The 13,683-nt window shown below is 56.2% G+C and overlaps 1 protein-coding gene across 1 annotated transcript in view; it reads left to right on the top strand.

Moving 5' to 3' along the window:
• The window catches only part of LOC111154447 (protein tyrosine phosphatase, receptor type N2), a 650,145-nt gene that overhangs the window by 392,150 nt on the left and 244,312 nt on the right, over window positions 1-13,683 (top strand). Inside the window, exon 12 of the mRNA XM_022514054.1 lies at window positions 12,646-12,710. Coding sequence (XP_022369762.1) covers window positions 12,646-12,710 — 65 coding nt within the window. The remainder of the gene's footprint in view (window positions 1-12,645; window positions 12,711-13,683) is intronic.

The raw sequence follows: 13,683 nt of genomic DNA, 5'->3' as shown, positions 1-13,683 counted from the left end.
AAATTATCAAAATGCAGCTGAGAGAGAAAGAAAAGGAAAATTCAGAAAGGTAAGTGCACATTTAATGTGAATTCCAGACGGGGAGGGGAGTTGGCAGAGGCCGTATTTGAGGAACGTCGGTGCTGATGGAAGACGCCCATCCCCAGATTCAAGAAGTCTGTGGGAGTGAAAAGCCTTCGGCCTCTAGAGCCGTAGCAGTGAAACCGCAGGAAAGCAAAGAAGGATCCTCCCAGCCGCCGAGCAGCGGAGACGGCGTCCGGACAGAGGGGCTGCTTCTGGAGAGCACATCCTCGCGCTGCTGAGGCAGAAAACGCTGTCGGCCAGAGCTGTGCCAGGAGAGACTGTCTTCCAGCAATGACGGCTAAAAAGAAGAAAGAAAAGAGGAAGGGAAAGAATCACTGAATAAAGATGCTTCCAAAATAGTGAGAACTTGTCCCCAGCAGATCCTCATTTAATTTTAAAAGATTTACCACAGACAAAAGGAAGTAATCACATAAGGAAGACCTGAGATGCGGAAGGAATGAGGTGCGGAGAAGACAGGAAATGAGAGCCTCCAACTAAACGCAGTAAGTGGAGGAGAATAACAGAGTCCCGCCAGGCTGGAGATCGGACAGACTCAAACAGCCAGTCAAAACCAGTATTTTCACAGAGGTGACCACAACTGGGTGACCGTGTTCCGAGGTGAGAGTTCCTGTAATTTTGGGAAGAAAGCACAGAGCTTTATTAATTAATGGGACTTTGTGGGCGTGAATAGTAAAGTCTCTGGGAGCCACTAAGAATGAGAAATCCAGGATATAACTTCCAGGCATGAAGACATCATAGGATGCTAGAAATAAGTTCATATTGGTCAGAAATCACAGGAACTATCAGTGAATTAAAGTTCCAATTAAAACTGGAGATGTGTAGACAGGCAAACAGACAAGTAAGTAAGTTTACAAAAGATGTAGATAAAAGGACTAGATGTATTTGTAAGGTACATTTGTATATATTGCTAAGAAAAAGCAAATATTAACCAAAAACTATTGCTCTACTCTACTGAATGCAGATAAAACAGACTTCAAGAAGAAAGGAGGGTCACTATGTTATGACAGGATTTTTGAAAATCACAAACCCATGCCCTGAGAAAATAGCCTAAATGTATCTGAACAAAACTGGATAGAACTACAAGGAGAAATAGTCAAACTCACACAGTAACTGAGAAATCAAGCCAAAAAGCCAGAAGGGCCCTGAAGATCTCAGCTACGTGGCAGGGAGCGCGGAGCCGGGAGCAGGTGGAGAGCGGTGTTCCCGGCGAGTGGGGCTCTGGTGCCCCTTTATGCACCCAGAACATCTGTGAGAATCAGCATCCCACAAACCACACTCTCGGCAACACCATCCCTGACAGAAATGACTAAAAGAAGAACCTCACTCATGAGTCTGGGAAATTCTTAATGTTTTCTAAAAAGCAGTCAGTGGGTCCAAGATAAATTCAGAATGGAACTCCACAGTCACGGGATATCGGACGGTAAGTCTGTACCTGCGATTTGCCCTGAGACAGGATAGTTAGGAGACATTTATTGTCTTGACTGTTCGTATTAGAAAAGAAACAAGACGTGAAGATAATTAAGTAAGTGTTAAATTCAAGAATTTGGAAGAAGAACAAACCCAAACACAGTAGAAGGCAGGACAAACCCACACATACGTGCGGACGCAAACGGCAAACCCAACAGACCAAGGGGGAAGCAAAGCAAAAGTTTTCCTCTTGGAAAAAACAGAGTTGGAAACTGTGCGTCACCAACGATCGGGATAAAAGTGAGAAGAGACAGAAATAATGCTGGGAATGAGGGAGGCGTGTCCTCGGAACAGTAACGAGCGTGTTGCAAGCGGCGTTGGGATGGTTCGTTTAGGAAGTTAGAGCACAGGGCCGGAGTGGAGCTTGGAAAACCACAGCGGTCCGAGGACGGAGGAAGAAATGGAACTAGCGATTGAACGTCTTCCTGCGAAGAGCGTGCCGGCCGCACACCGTGCAGAAGCCGCTGCCCGCACCCGAGCTAACCCAGCGCCGCGCGGTCGCCCCACACACTCCACGCCCCCGATGGCAGCCCGGACCCGAGCCCCAGGAAGACACCGCCAGGAAGAGACGTTAGAGACGGACTTCCCACGGGAGCCCAGACGCACAAACTGAGCCAAATGCAAGGGACGAAATCTGGCACTTTTTTTTTTTTGTTTTTGTTTTTGTTTTTTTTTTTTTTAATTTATTTGACAGATAGATGATGAGTAGGCAGAGAGGCAGGCAGAGAGAGAGGAGGAGGCAGGCTCCCCGCTGAGCAGAGAGCCCGATGCGGGACTCGATCCCAGGACCCTGAGGTCATGACCTGAGCTGAAGGCAGAGGCTTTAACCACTGAGCCACCCACGCGCCCCTGGCACTTTGTTTTTAAAATACGTCCTGAACAACTCGAGTTCTGTCCTCAGAGAGTTAATGTAACTGAGCACATTAGTAATTCAAGAAGAATGATCAGTTTTCTTGATAGATTTTGAATTAAAAAATGTAACATTTGTTCATAATAAAATTGCTTAAAAGTAGGACAGGGTCCTTAACTTGATTAAAAAAAACAACCACCACCACCTACAGAAATGTCTTCCTTCACAGTGAAACACTGAAAATACTCCTTTTCGTGGCAGACATACACCGAGGAGGCCGTGGGAGGCCCCGGCCGCCGTGTGGGAGAGAAAAAGGAAGAGGTTTCATCGGAAAGGGAGAAAAGCTCGTAACCATTTACAGGCAGCTCCATTATTTATTCGACACACAACGGAAAATCCAGATAAATTGCTAGTATTCGACGAGAGGCTGCTATGTGTGACATCATGGAAAAGTTAATTGCATTTCTATACTTTTTTTTTTAAGATTTTATTTATTTATTTGACAGACAGAGATCACAAGCAGGCAGAGAGGCAGGCAGAGAGAGAGGGAGAAGCAGGCTCCCTGCTGAGCAGAGAGCCCGATGCGGGGCTCGATCCCAGGACCCTGAGACTCGATCCCAGGACCCTGAGACCATGACCCCGGCCGAAGGCAGAGGCCTAACCCACTGAGCCACCCAGGCACCCCGCATTTCTATACTTTTAAAAAAAGCTTAGAAAATGCAGTTTTTAAAAAATGGTCATCATTTACCATTTTAAATAATAAGGTGCCAGGAATCAATATTTATTTAAATGTATGAGACTTTTGTGAAGAAAATTATAAAACGGTCAGAAGATGTGAAGGAAGATGGAAGTCCATGGTGAGGTTCACGACGTCAGGGGGTGAGAAGGATGATGACTCTCCCAAACCCGCAGATTCAACAAAATTTTCACAAAAATCCCAGCAGATTTGTTTTTTTTTTTTTAATTTCTGTATTGATTTGGCAACTTGATGAGCTGATTCTAGTGTCCTTGCTAGGAGGTGCGGAGAGCCAGAGTGGCCAGGTGCCCGCGGAAGGAGTGAGGATCTGCCTCCCTCTGAGCTTGCAGAGGCCCCGGGGACAGCGGGCGGTGGGTGCCTGGGGACGGGGACGCAGGACCCGAGGGGGTACCCACCTTCCTGAGGATCTGATGGGGTTGGCCTTGCAAATCAGAGGGAAGGGTGGCCTTTTCAGCAAATTATCCTGGGAAGACTGGGTGTTCAGTCAGGGAAAAACTTTCCTCACGCACAAAATCCGTTCCTGGGCTGACGTGGGAAAGCAAAACGTAAATCTCTTAGAAGAACGTAGAGAATGACAACTTACGATCTCAGAATAGAGGAGAGTTTTTGAATAAGGTACCCAAAGTGCACACCCTAAAGAAAATGATAAATTAGAGTGTATCAGAACTAGGATATTTATGGGGGCGCCTGGGTGGCTCAGTCAGTTGGGCGTCTGCCCTCGGCTCAGGTCATGATCCCAGGGTCCCGGGGTTGAGCCCCACATGGGGCTCCCTGCTCAGCGGGGAGCCTATTTCTCCCTCTGCCTCTGTCCCTCCCCCAGCTCATGCTCCCTCTCTCTCTCAAATAAATAAATAAAACCTTCAAAGAAACTACTGGGAAATTTATAAAGCCAAAACCCAAGCCGAGATAAACTAGCGAGAACCTATGCAACGGACAAAGTGTTAGCGTGCGGGGCATTTAAAGAAATCCCGCAAAGCGATAAGGAAAAGTCAAATAATCCAACAGAAAAATGGGCAGAAAGCACAAACACGACTTTTGTGTGGGAGGAAGCATGAATGGTGCGTGACACCCAGGAAGACACTGACCAGAGGTCAAAGGAAAGCACTGTGAGGCAGGCACTGACCCCCAGGCTGCTGGCATAAGTCTGGCACACGGAGGGTGTCTGGAGCCACGCAGACCTTTACAGCCCGAGCAAAGGAGTGGGAATGGGTGCCGTCACCGTGGGACGTGTGCGTTCCAGCGACTCCACCGAGAAAAGTCTGTCGTGTGCTGGAGACGTGGGCGAGAATGCTCCCGGTGGCCCCAGGTGGGAGCTGGTGTGAAAAGAGGAAGGAACCACGGGGTTGTCCATTGGATTGGGTGCTTCAGGGGTCATAGATGACGGTGTTCCGGACGCCTGCAGTGCAGGCCCGGAGCAGGGAGAACACACAGCCCACGTTGCGAAACCTCCCGGGACCCGGGACCGACAGTAACCAAAGCTGGTGGGAGAGAACCGACGTGTTGTCACCCGCCCTTGTGGCATTCAAACCAGCAAAGTGGGCGACAGACCTGTGCGGAAAAGTCTCTAGAAAAGGAAGCTCTGAACCCAGAATTCCAGGGAGGGAGGTCTGATGGGCAAGATGGTCAGGGGGCACGAAGGCTGCGCTGGACTCTCAGGCTCTGGTTCTTCCCCAGGACGTCGGTGTCATGGGCCTCAGAACCGTGTGTTTTATAAGTATTCATTGGTCTCTAATATTTAATTAAACATAAATAGAAAACATTGATATTTTTGAATTACAGATCAACAAGTAACATTTCCAACTATCAAGAGAAGGTCATCAAGGGGCGACTGCGAGATCGGCGGCAGGGCCCGGGGGCGTGTTCAGCAAAACGATGTCTGCTGCGCGTGCGCAAGTGAATGTGCACCTCCTTTCTCTGCGGAAACACGTCTGAGCGCGGCTTTTTGTGCGGAAACGAGTGTCGCTGCGTTGCTCCCGCTGTCTGTGGCGGCCTGTGTTCACGCGGGAGGGGCATAGTGGAAGAGTTGGCTCTGGTGCAGGGCTGTCTGGGGCCGGGCATCGGCCTCGGGCTGTCTGGGGGTCAGGCATCGGCCTCGGGCACAGTGACACAGACCCTGGTTGCCCCTTTCCTCCTCCTGAAACAGGTGACTCCCAGCTCCCTTTGCCCAGTGCCTCTGGACACCAGGGAGGCCGAGAGAGGGCCCGTTTCCAGCCAAGGACAGGACAGGCAGTGCGCACTCCCCTTCTGTTTTACCCCTTAGAATTAAGCCTCAAGTGGTTTCTCTGTCGTAGGTAATTGCCAGGACATCAGTTCTGTTCCACGGTCATTTTGGCTCTGCCTGACGGTTAGCAAAAATAAATATCCAAATATTGTGGCAACACATTATGTTCAGATGACTTGACTCGAAACAGTTACCATCCAAGCATCTTCCCGTGTTTCACGTTATGGCTTCCAGACTCGTGCGCTACCTGCTGGGCCATCGCAAGGGTCAAAGCGAGTGTCCATGCTAACCGGCGTCCAGGAGCGCTGGACGGTTAACGTGCTCGTTCGCTCTGACACCAACAGCCCAGTTCTATGTGGCCGCGAGGAAGACGGGAGGGTGGTGGTCTAGGGGCGCACAAGGACGCATCCGCCTCTGGACTCGGGCTTGAGCCAGCACTCACGGGACGGCAGGCCTTGCCCATCAGAGATCTCCAGGAGGGCATCTCGGGGCCCTTCTTGGATTGATGCTTTGGTTACAAAACTAGCACGGGCCAGTGCCAGCGATACAGCGGTGCCTTTCGGTCACAGTCACGGGGCACCACCACCACCAGGGACGGCCCTCGCTGATTCAGGTCAGCAATCACGTGAGCGTTGGCAGGTCATCCCTGGTGTCCTCCTATGTGCCCGGTGCTGTCCTGGGCACCGGAGCTATCCTGCCACGGCTCACATCCCAGTGGGCGAGGCAGGAAGAAGGGCTAAGTGGGCAGTCCAGGCGAGGCCGCTGCTCACACTGGACAGACCAAAGCCCACCCAGGAGAATGGTGAGTCCTGTGGGGCCTGGGCCCCCAGAGCAAGCAGCTCTTCAAAGACCTAAAGCAGGCTCGTGCCCCAGGGGTGTTCAAGGACAGAAGGAGCCAGTTGCCTGGGGTCAGATTGGGAAAGCTTTGCACCTGCCACATGGACCCTGTGTTGTTGGGACCCCGAGGTAGGGCTTTGCAGAGAGGAGAGACGGAATGACCTGCCTCCCCCTCCAGCCACCGCGAGTCTTCTGTGCTGGCCGTCGAGGGATGGATGCTGGAGGGCCCCAAGGCACCGCCACACGGAGGCCCTAGGCCCGGGTTCTAGTATTTAAATGTCTGCCTCAAGTTAACGAGCCGTTAAAAAATCTGATCTTCGTACTCTGAATACATATATTCATAATGAAAAAAGTTTGTTTAAATATGCATAGAGCTATACTTTTACTTCTGAAAGCCAAGTAATACAGGACGGCTGCACGGAATTCTCGTCATGCGTGTTTGGGGTTTCTTGTGGCACTGGCAGAGTTTGGTGAGTGATAACAACATGTGATTCTTGATTATCGCACCTTTATTTACAAATGTCTTTGCTCCCCTTTTTTAGAAAATTGCTAATTATATTGTTTAATAAGATTTCATAAAATCTGTGCGTTTAGACGGAAATGATCCAAGTGTAAGCACACAGAGTATAAAATGAGAGGGTGTTTCTATGAAAAATACAAAGCACATAGGAAACCAAACATTAAAATTACGAATGTATCTTAAAAAAGGACATTTTTCTTTAGCAACACCCAAAATGGATGATTAAATGTATACAACAAATGTAGTAATAGATAACGAAGCTTCAAATCAGAAATATTCGGAAGGAGGAGTTTGTAACTCTGTGTTTTGAAAACGTAATCCAGTCGTCGTCGTCGTCGTGAAGATAAACTCCTTCTGGCTTCGGGGGAGACGCCGTGCGGCGCGACTCGTGAGGTTCCATGAAGACGGCAGTGAGCCTAGTGCCCCCCGACCCAGGGTGTCTTGTTTGTGAAGGAGAAGGACCCTCTTCTCGAGGATGGGGCTTGCTGTGGAGCGGATCCGAGAGCGCGAGGACATTCTCTCGGGGGGGGCGAGGCCCAGCCTCCCACCTGCTGCTCAGGTCGGAGTGACGCAGGACGCCCAATGAGCCACGGATACGTGATTAGCCCAAAGAATCCCTTCAAGGCCCCGAGTCAGGACACGGCCTGTTTGCAGAGCCTGGTGAGCAGGAAGGGCTCTCAAGAAAGGGTCCCTTCATGCCCACGAGAAGGTTTGCAGCCATAAGACCAGGGCCTGGCGTCCACCCACGGAGCCCTGCAGGGCCTGTGCCCGCTCCTCCCTCCACGGCCCGTCGTGACATCTGCCCTTCCCCAGCCCCATGGCCCCCTGGCCGTACGCTCAGACCCCTTCCCCCACCATGGTGACCGTGACCGGTTTGCATATGGCTACCTGTGGGGGCCATGGCCCACCTCCCCATATTGACGGGGTTCCTCGGACCACCTGTCAGCTTCCGGCCGGGGCTCCCGACCCGTCACGGGAAGCCGCAGCTCCGTCGCTCTGAGAGTCTTATGCTCCTAGGGATAAGGGGGGCACCGTGAGTGCCCCCCACAGGGACGTCCTCACCAGCTGGCCCTTCCCCATGGTCTGCGCTGTCCCCAGCCTGTCGGCGACACCCCCAGTGCCAGACGCCACCAGGCACACAGCACGTTGAAGGCTCTGAGAAGGCCAGCAGGTGTGTGTACGTGTGTTTGGTTGTGTCCAGCTTGGTCTCCTACTTTCTCCCCAAATACCTGTTACCACGTGGAGAGTGGCTTATAGAAGCGGGCGCTCAGTGGCACCCTGCGGCAGGAGAGGGGTCAGGCCCACGGCTGCTGCCCCAGCCTCTGGCTGCTTCTTAGAAAAGGCCTGCGTGAGGAAAGAAGGAATGAGCAGAGACGGTTCCCATTTCCTTCTAATTCCTGCCTAAGAACAGGCTCTGCCCCAGCAGTCCGGGCGCAGTGTTATTTCTAGGGCGGGACTGGGTGGCTCAGGGGCCCCTGACCCCGTAACACTTCTCTGCCCCCACCAAGGAAAGGAGGGTGTGGACAAGGCAGCAGGGCCAGGGGCCGTGGCACCTGCTGCACAGGACAGACCCGCTCCCCTCCCTCCCTGGCATGGGCTCCCGCCGGGCGGGTTCCAAGCAGGGAGTCACCCCAAAGGAAAGTACACAGCGACTGCCCAGCTGTGCTGCTTTTGGGGGCTGACCCAGGTGAAGGGGCCCAGCAGGCCCACTCTGAGGTCCCCGAATGACCTGGAGGGTTCTCTCCCTCTCACGGACGCCCCCCTGGGTATAACTGTGCAGCAGAGTGTGGGTGAGGTGCAGATCTGAGCCCCAGGAATAGTGGTTCCAGCTCTGCCAGCAGCCGGGCTCCTCCCGCAGGGCTGTGGGGCTCCCCAAACCGGGGGCGGCGTCCCCACCCGCCTCACCTGCCCCCGCTCCCCGTTCCCTCCCCGTGTTCCTGCTAATGGAGCTCGGCCACTTGCTGTCGGGGCCCCATTTAGATCACAGAAGAGACTGTGCACACCCTTCCAGTTAAAGTGACAGGGCCAGAGAGAGAGGCAAATTCACCCCCACAGAAGCCTTGTGCTTAATTACAGGGAATCCTGCATAAATTGTCCAGTGCCAGGAATTATTCTGATAAATGAAAACACTAATTAAATAGGCTATTGTAGAATTTTGGGAACATTGTAGGGTTCTGCTTCTCCAGGTCATTTGCATATCCTCATCTAGTGAATTTAATTTTAAAGGACTTCTTTTTTGTGATTGGAAACCCTTTTTGTCTCCAGTGAAGATAAAAATGGGCTTTATACACCGTTCTCAGTGTTATTAAAGCGGCTTCTCCCAGGGTCTCTGCCTCCCGGCCCTACCAGCTCCGCGTCCGCACTGGTCCGTCGAAATGTCCCGCGGCAGACGTTCGACAGAGCACCTGGTAGGAGCAAAGCTTTTCTTCTCTTTAAAATGCCTTTTAGCCCAAGCCTGGAAATCATGGCGGCGTCAGCACAGCATTCCCAGGAGGTGGCCTCCACGCAGACAGTGGTGTGGCGTGAACGGCGTGGCAGCCAAACAGACGGCCCGTGGGCCTGGGGGCAGCCGTACGGGGGCCGGGCGAGGCCGGGGATCTTCCTGGTGCCGTCTGCCCCATGGAGGGGATTCAGAAAGGAAGTGTACGTGGCCGGGGCCCCCTGGAGCGAATCTGGGAGAACGTGTGCGCCCCAGGATGGCGTGGAGGAGGGTCCAGGGGCCTGAAGACTGGCTCTGCCCTCGCGCTGGGCCCCCGTGAGCAAACAAAGCAAGGAAGGGCCGTCCCCATGCGGACTCACATGGGGCTGCGCAGGGCTCGGTTTTCCATCGTTTCCACCAGTAACGACAACAAAACAGAGAGGACGTGACCTCAAGCCTGAGAAGGGACAGAAGAGCACAGGCCACAGGCACCACGGCCTCAGCTGCCACAGCGGCTGCGGACGGGGCAGGAACCCCCCCACGACACTCCTCGAAGAGCTGCAGGTAGGGCTTCTGGGACGCGGCGCTGCCGTAGGTCTCCGGCGGGTTCTCACGAGCAGGACCCACGGCTCCGGGCTCTCTCCGAAGCACCATGGCCCACGGTAGCATTGAGGGGGACCCTGGAGCTGGGGCGGCGTCAGCAAGACCCCGGCCGCTCACATGGGAAACGAGGAAATGTGGACAGAGAAGCATCTGGGGGCGGAGTCCCGTCTTCTTGAACGAGGGCAGCGGGTGCAGGTCGCGAGTGTTGATACCGCTCTGAAGCATGGTCCAACCACGGACGGTGCCTCGGTCCGTCCTCGTTGCGTGTGCACAGCCATGCGCGTGGAAGACGGTCGGAGGCCTGCGTATGGGGGGTGGCCGGCCTGCCTCTGGCTGAAGGAGCTGGAGAGCGGCGGGACGGGCCGGTTGTCGCAAGTGAACTCACACAGGACAGACATGACATCCTGAGGTGATATCGGCGGGCCGCCTGCCTCTCTGGTCCATCACGAGTACACGGCTGGTGAGGCATGCTCAGAGACCTCCCAGACTTTCCCAAGGTCCCCCGTCACCGTGATCCCACTGGGCCACACCAGGAGCAGTGTGGGCACGACCAGAGCCCCTCTCGGTGGACCTGGGACATGTGGGGCCGCATCCTGCCTCGTGGGAGGTCCCCAACAGTGTGTCCGTCACCAGGGCTGCCCCACTTGCCGGCCGCCACACAGCTGGCACGCCGCCCAGTCGCACGCAGAGAGCACGGGGAGGACAGACAGACGAACTGGACAGACGCTAATCCTCTCTTCGACGACTCTTCAATCTGGCTAATCCTGAGAAGGAGCTGGGGATGGGGGACAGAAGCAGGTTTTTAGGAAATGCAGACTTCTGGGTCCACCTGTGCGTTTTCTGATTTGAAGCTCCAGAGAGACCAGGAAGGAGCGGTTTTCCCTCCGCTAAGGGACGTCGAGTCACACTGGGAGGCACTGTGGATAGAGCAGAGGACCCCAGGGAAGCAGCAGAGGGCGGACGTCGTGCGGAGAGGACGGGGCATCCGCGTGGCTCGCAGAGCAAATGAGGCTCAGCCTGGGGGTTCGCGGACATGGTGGCACCGATGCAGACTGACCCGGTCACTAGCACCTCGCTCGTGTTCGCCCCAAAGCCAGCAGAAGCCGTGTCAGTCCACTCAGTGTGACGGTTCCTGGGCAGGTGGTGAGCCCACACGGCGCGGCCGGAAGACGAGCATGACGCCGGCGGGCAGCCCCGGGAGGGGCTCTGTGCCTCTTCCGCCAGCTGGGTCAGCAGTGTGTTTCCGGCGCAGGGAAAGGGCCTGCCCGAGGGCCTGGGGCTCCGAGGCGCCTGGGCCTGTAGGATGGGTCAGCTTGGCTGCGCGTGTCCGCCAGAGACACAAGGGAGGGCTTCTGCTCTGTGGGAGGGTCCGGCCTTCCCCTGCAGACCGGGGAGTGAGCAGGCGTTTGGGCAGAAAACACCAGCATTCGGCCTCCGGCTCATGGGGGGGACACGGGCCTGCGGGTCCATCCCTGGCCATCTGCCTCCTGCAGGATGCTCCGGTGGCACAAGCTGGGATGGTTTCCTTAAGGAGGGTCTTGGCAACATCCTCACTGCAGGGCGGCTGGAGAGCCCTGGGCTCCCGCCCCCACAGGAGGTTTGCAGACTCTGGGACTGCGCGGTCTGCGCCGCCGTGGCCGGGCTGTCTGGAGTGTCTGTCCTCGCTCAGGGCAGTAAACGGAGAACTTTCTAAACTCCACCTCCATGCGCTTCCTGTCCCTCAGCCTATCCGAGAGTTCGCTATTATCCCCCCAAAAGTAGCTCGCCATTCGGCAAGACATTTCCTCTGTTCGCAGAAGGACATTGGAATCGATCACGTGGTACTCTGTCCCTTGAAGACTGTCCTCCTCCAGTCAGTGTTTCTGTTTGGGCCGCCGCTTCGCCCTGCCCTCCCCCTGCTCCTGCACGGCCCCGTGAGGCTCAGAACCAGATGGGGCTGTGCGGGCCTCTGCCTCCCAGTGTGGGGATAACCACCTGCCTATAAAAGGAACGTGCGTTTGTCCAAGGGGAGACTTCCTACAGGACAATGGAAGGCCCCCAGGAGGGGCAGGTGGGCGTAACAGCATCTCACCCCACCCCTGCACCAGAGAGAGCCCCACTACCAGGTTAACGGGGCGGACGCGACAAGGGGAAGTGATCGATCTCTTGTTGGCGTCGGCATCAGCCACGGTGGCTGGGCGCTCCTCACGCTCACGCTCTGCAGTCAAGTCTGCTTCTCTCGGTTGTTCATTTCCAAAATGACGTGGGCTCTGTCCAAAAGACCATTTCTACAGATTCGTGAGCCCAGACCAATTGCTTTGTGACGCAAGGTCTTCCCGACAAGGTCGGGGCCGGGGGCTTGCGGTGCTGGCGTCGGGATCCTGAGTGTTCACTTCCCCCCGCTGATTGTTTCTAGAGCTCGCGCCTCCTTGTCTGGCGGGGCAGCTCGTCCTCTGCCCGTCTGCGTCATGGTAGGTCAGGAACAGGGAGGACAGGACGAGGACAGCCCCCAGCCAGGCGCGCCCTCCAGGGTCCCCTCGTGAGCTCGGGACGCCAGTTAGTGGAACGTGTTTCCCAGCGAGGACGCACCGGGTGACCAGCAGAGCACTTGAAAATGACCCTATGTCTGCAGAGACGTCTGTGTGCGATGTCTCGTGTGGTTTTCGCGACGGTTGTGTCGGGCTCCCAGGGTGACGGTTGTAGAAGCCGAAGGCCTCAGGAAGGCCGGGCCCGTGCATCGCCCCTGGTGGGCAGCGTGGGCTGGCGCTCGGGGCCCAGCTGCAGGCTGCTCATGGCCCAGCGCTGAACCAGGCCGGCCACACGCTGACTCCATGGGGCGTCTCTCGGTGGAGGAGGCCGAGGGAGTCCGGAGAAGGGCCCGCTGACCCTGTGCTTCTCTTCCCCACAGTTGACGGCAAGGACGAGCTGGAACAGGCGTCTGGACTGAAGATCGTGAGGGCTGGGAGCGGGTCGGTGAGTACCGGGGCGGCTGCCTCCGAGGCGTGCGCGGCTGGCAGGGGCGGGGCAGGCCCGTGGACGGGCCACGGGACGCGACGCTGGTATGCACTGCCTCTGCAGTCGGAGTCCCACATGTCTCTGAGAACGGCCGTCCTGGTTCAGGAAACATTGCCGTGCGGGGGACACGAGCTTCCCTCCCCAGAGGTGACATAACTGCTGAGCGTGTGGCACGAGCCCCCCCGGGACGCCCTGTCCTTGGGGCCTCACAGGACGCCGTTTGGGTTGGCGTGCCAGGCACGCGGGGACGCTCTGTGACGGGACCTCGTGAGGTGGCGGCTGTGCCCGCCTGCGGCTGTGTCGGTGTCGAGAGAGGCACGTGACCAGGCCCTCCATGCGCCACTAAAGCTGGTGGTCACCCCCGGTGCCTGCGTGGCCCATCTAGGGGCAGTTTCGCGAACCACAGGCAGAACAGCGCACGTGACTGCACGGCGGGGGTACGTGGCCGCGTGAGGCCATGCAGACCCCGACGCCCCGTGCTGTGGTCGAGTTTCAGTGTCACGGCCCTCGCCGTTCCGGATGATTAGCTGGTGCGGGACAGCTTCCTCGTGAGTCCTCCTCACTCCCAGAGGGACGCCCTCCACAGAGCCCCTCAGGGCCGAGCCGCTCTCTCGGGGACCCCCCGGCAGCCGGGAGGTCTGGGTCTTGAAGGAAGAGCGTGTCTAACTGCCTGTTCCCGCAGACGGGCTCCTGAGCTGCTCGAGCGGCCGGCAGGCAGGAACAGTCTCAAGGGAAAGCGGCCCAAGTCGCGCACTCGTGTTCCGGGGACCGTCGGGCGGAGGGCAGGGGGCACTGGACGAAACCTGTCAGCAAAGGCTCGCGGGACCGAGACCCACTCCTGCCTGCAGGCCATGGCCGGGAGCACAGAGCGCGCGTCCAGTGAGTCCGTCCCGCTCTCAGCCCCGCCACAGCCGGCAGTGGTCTCGGCAGG

The sequence above is a fragment of the Enhydra lutris genome, unplaced genomic scaffold (assembly GCF_002288905.1).
Source record: "Enhydra lutris kenyoni isolate GAN:26980312 unplaced genomic scaffold, ASM228890v2 scaffoldscaffold37, whole genome shotgun sequence".
Lineage (NCBI taxonomy): Eukaryota > Metazoa > Chordata > Mammalia > Carnivora > Mustelidae > Enhydra > Enhydra lutris.
This window is presented reverse-complemented; position numbering and strand designations above follow the sequence as displayed.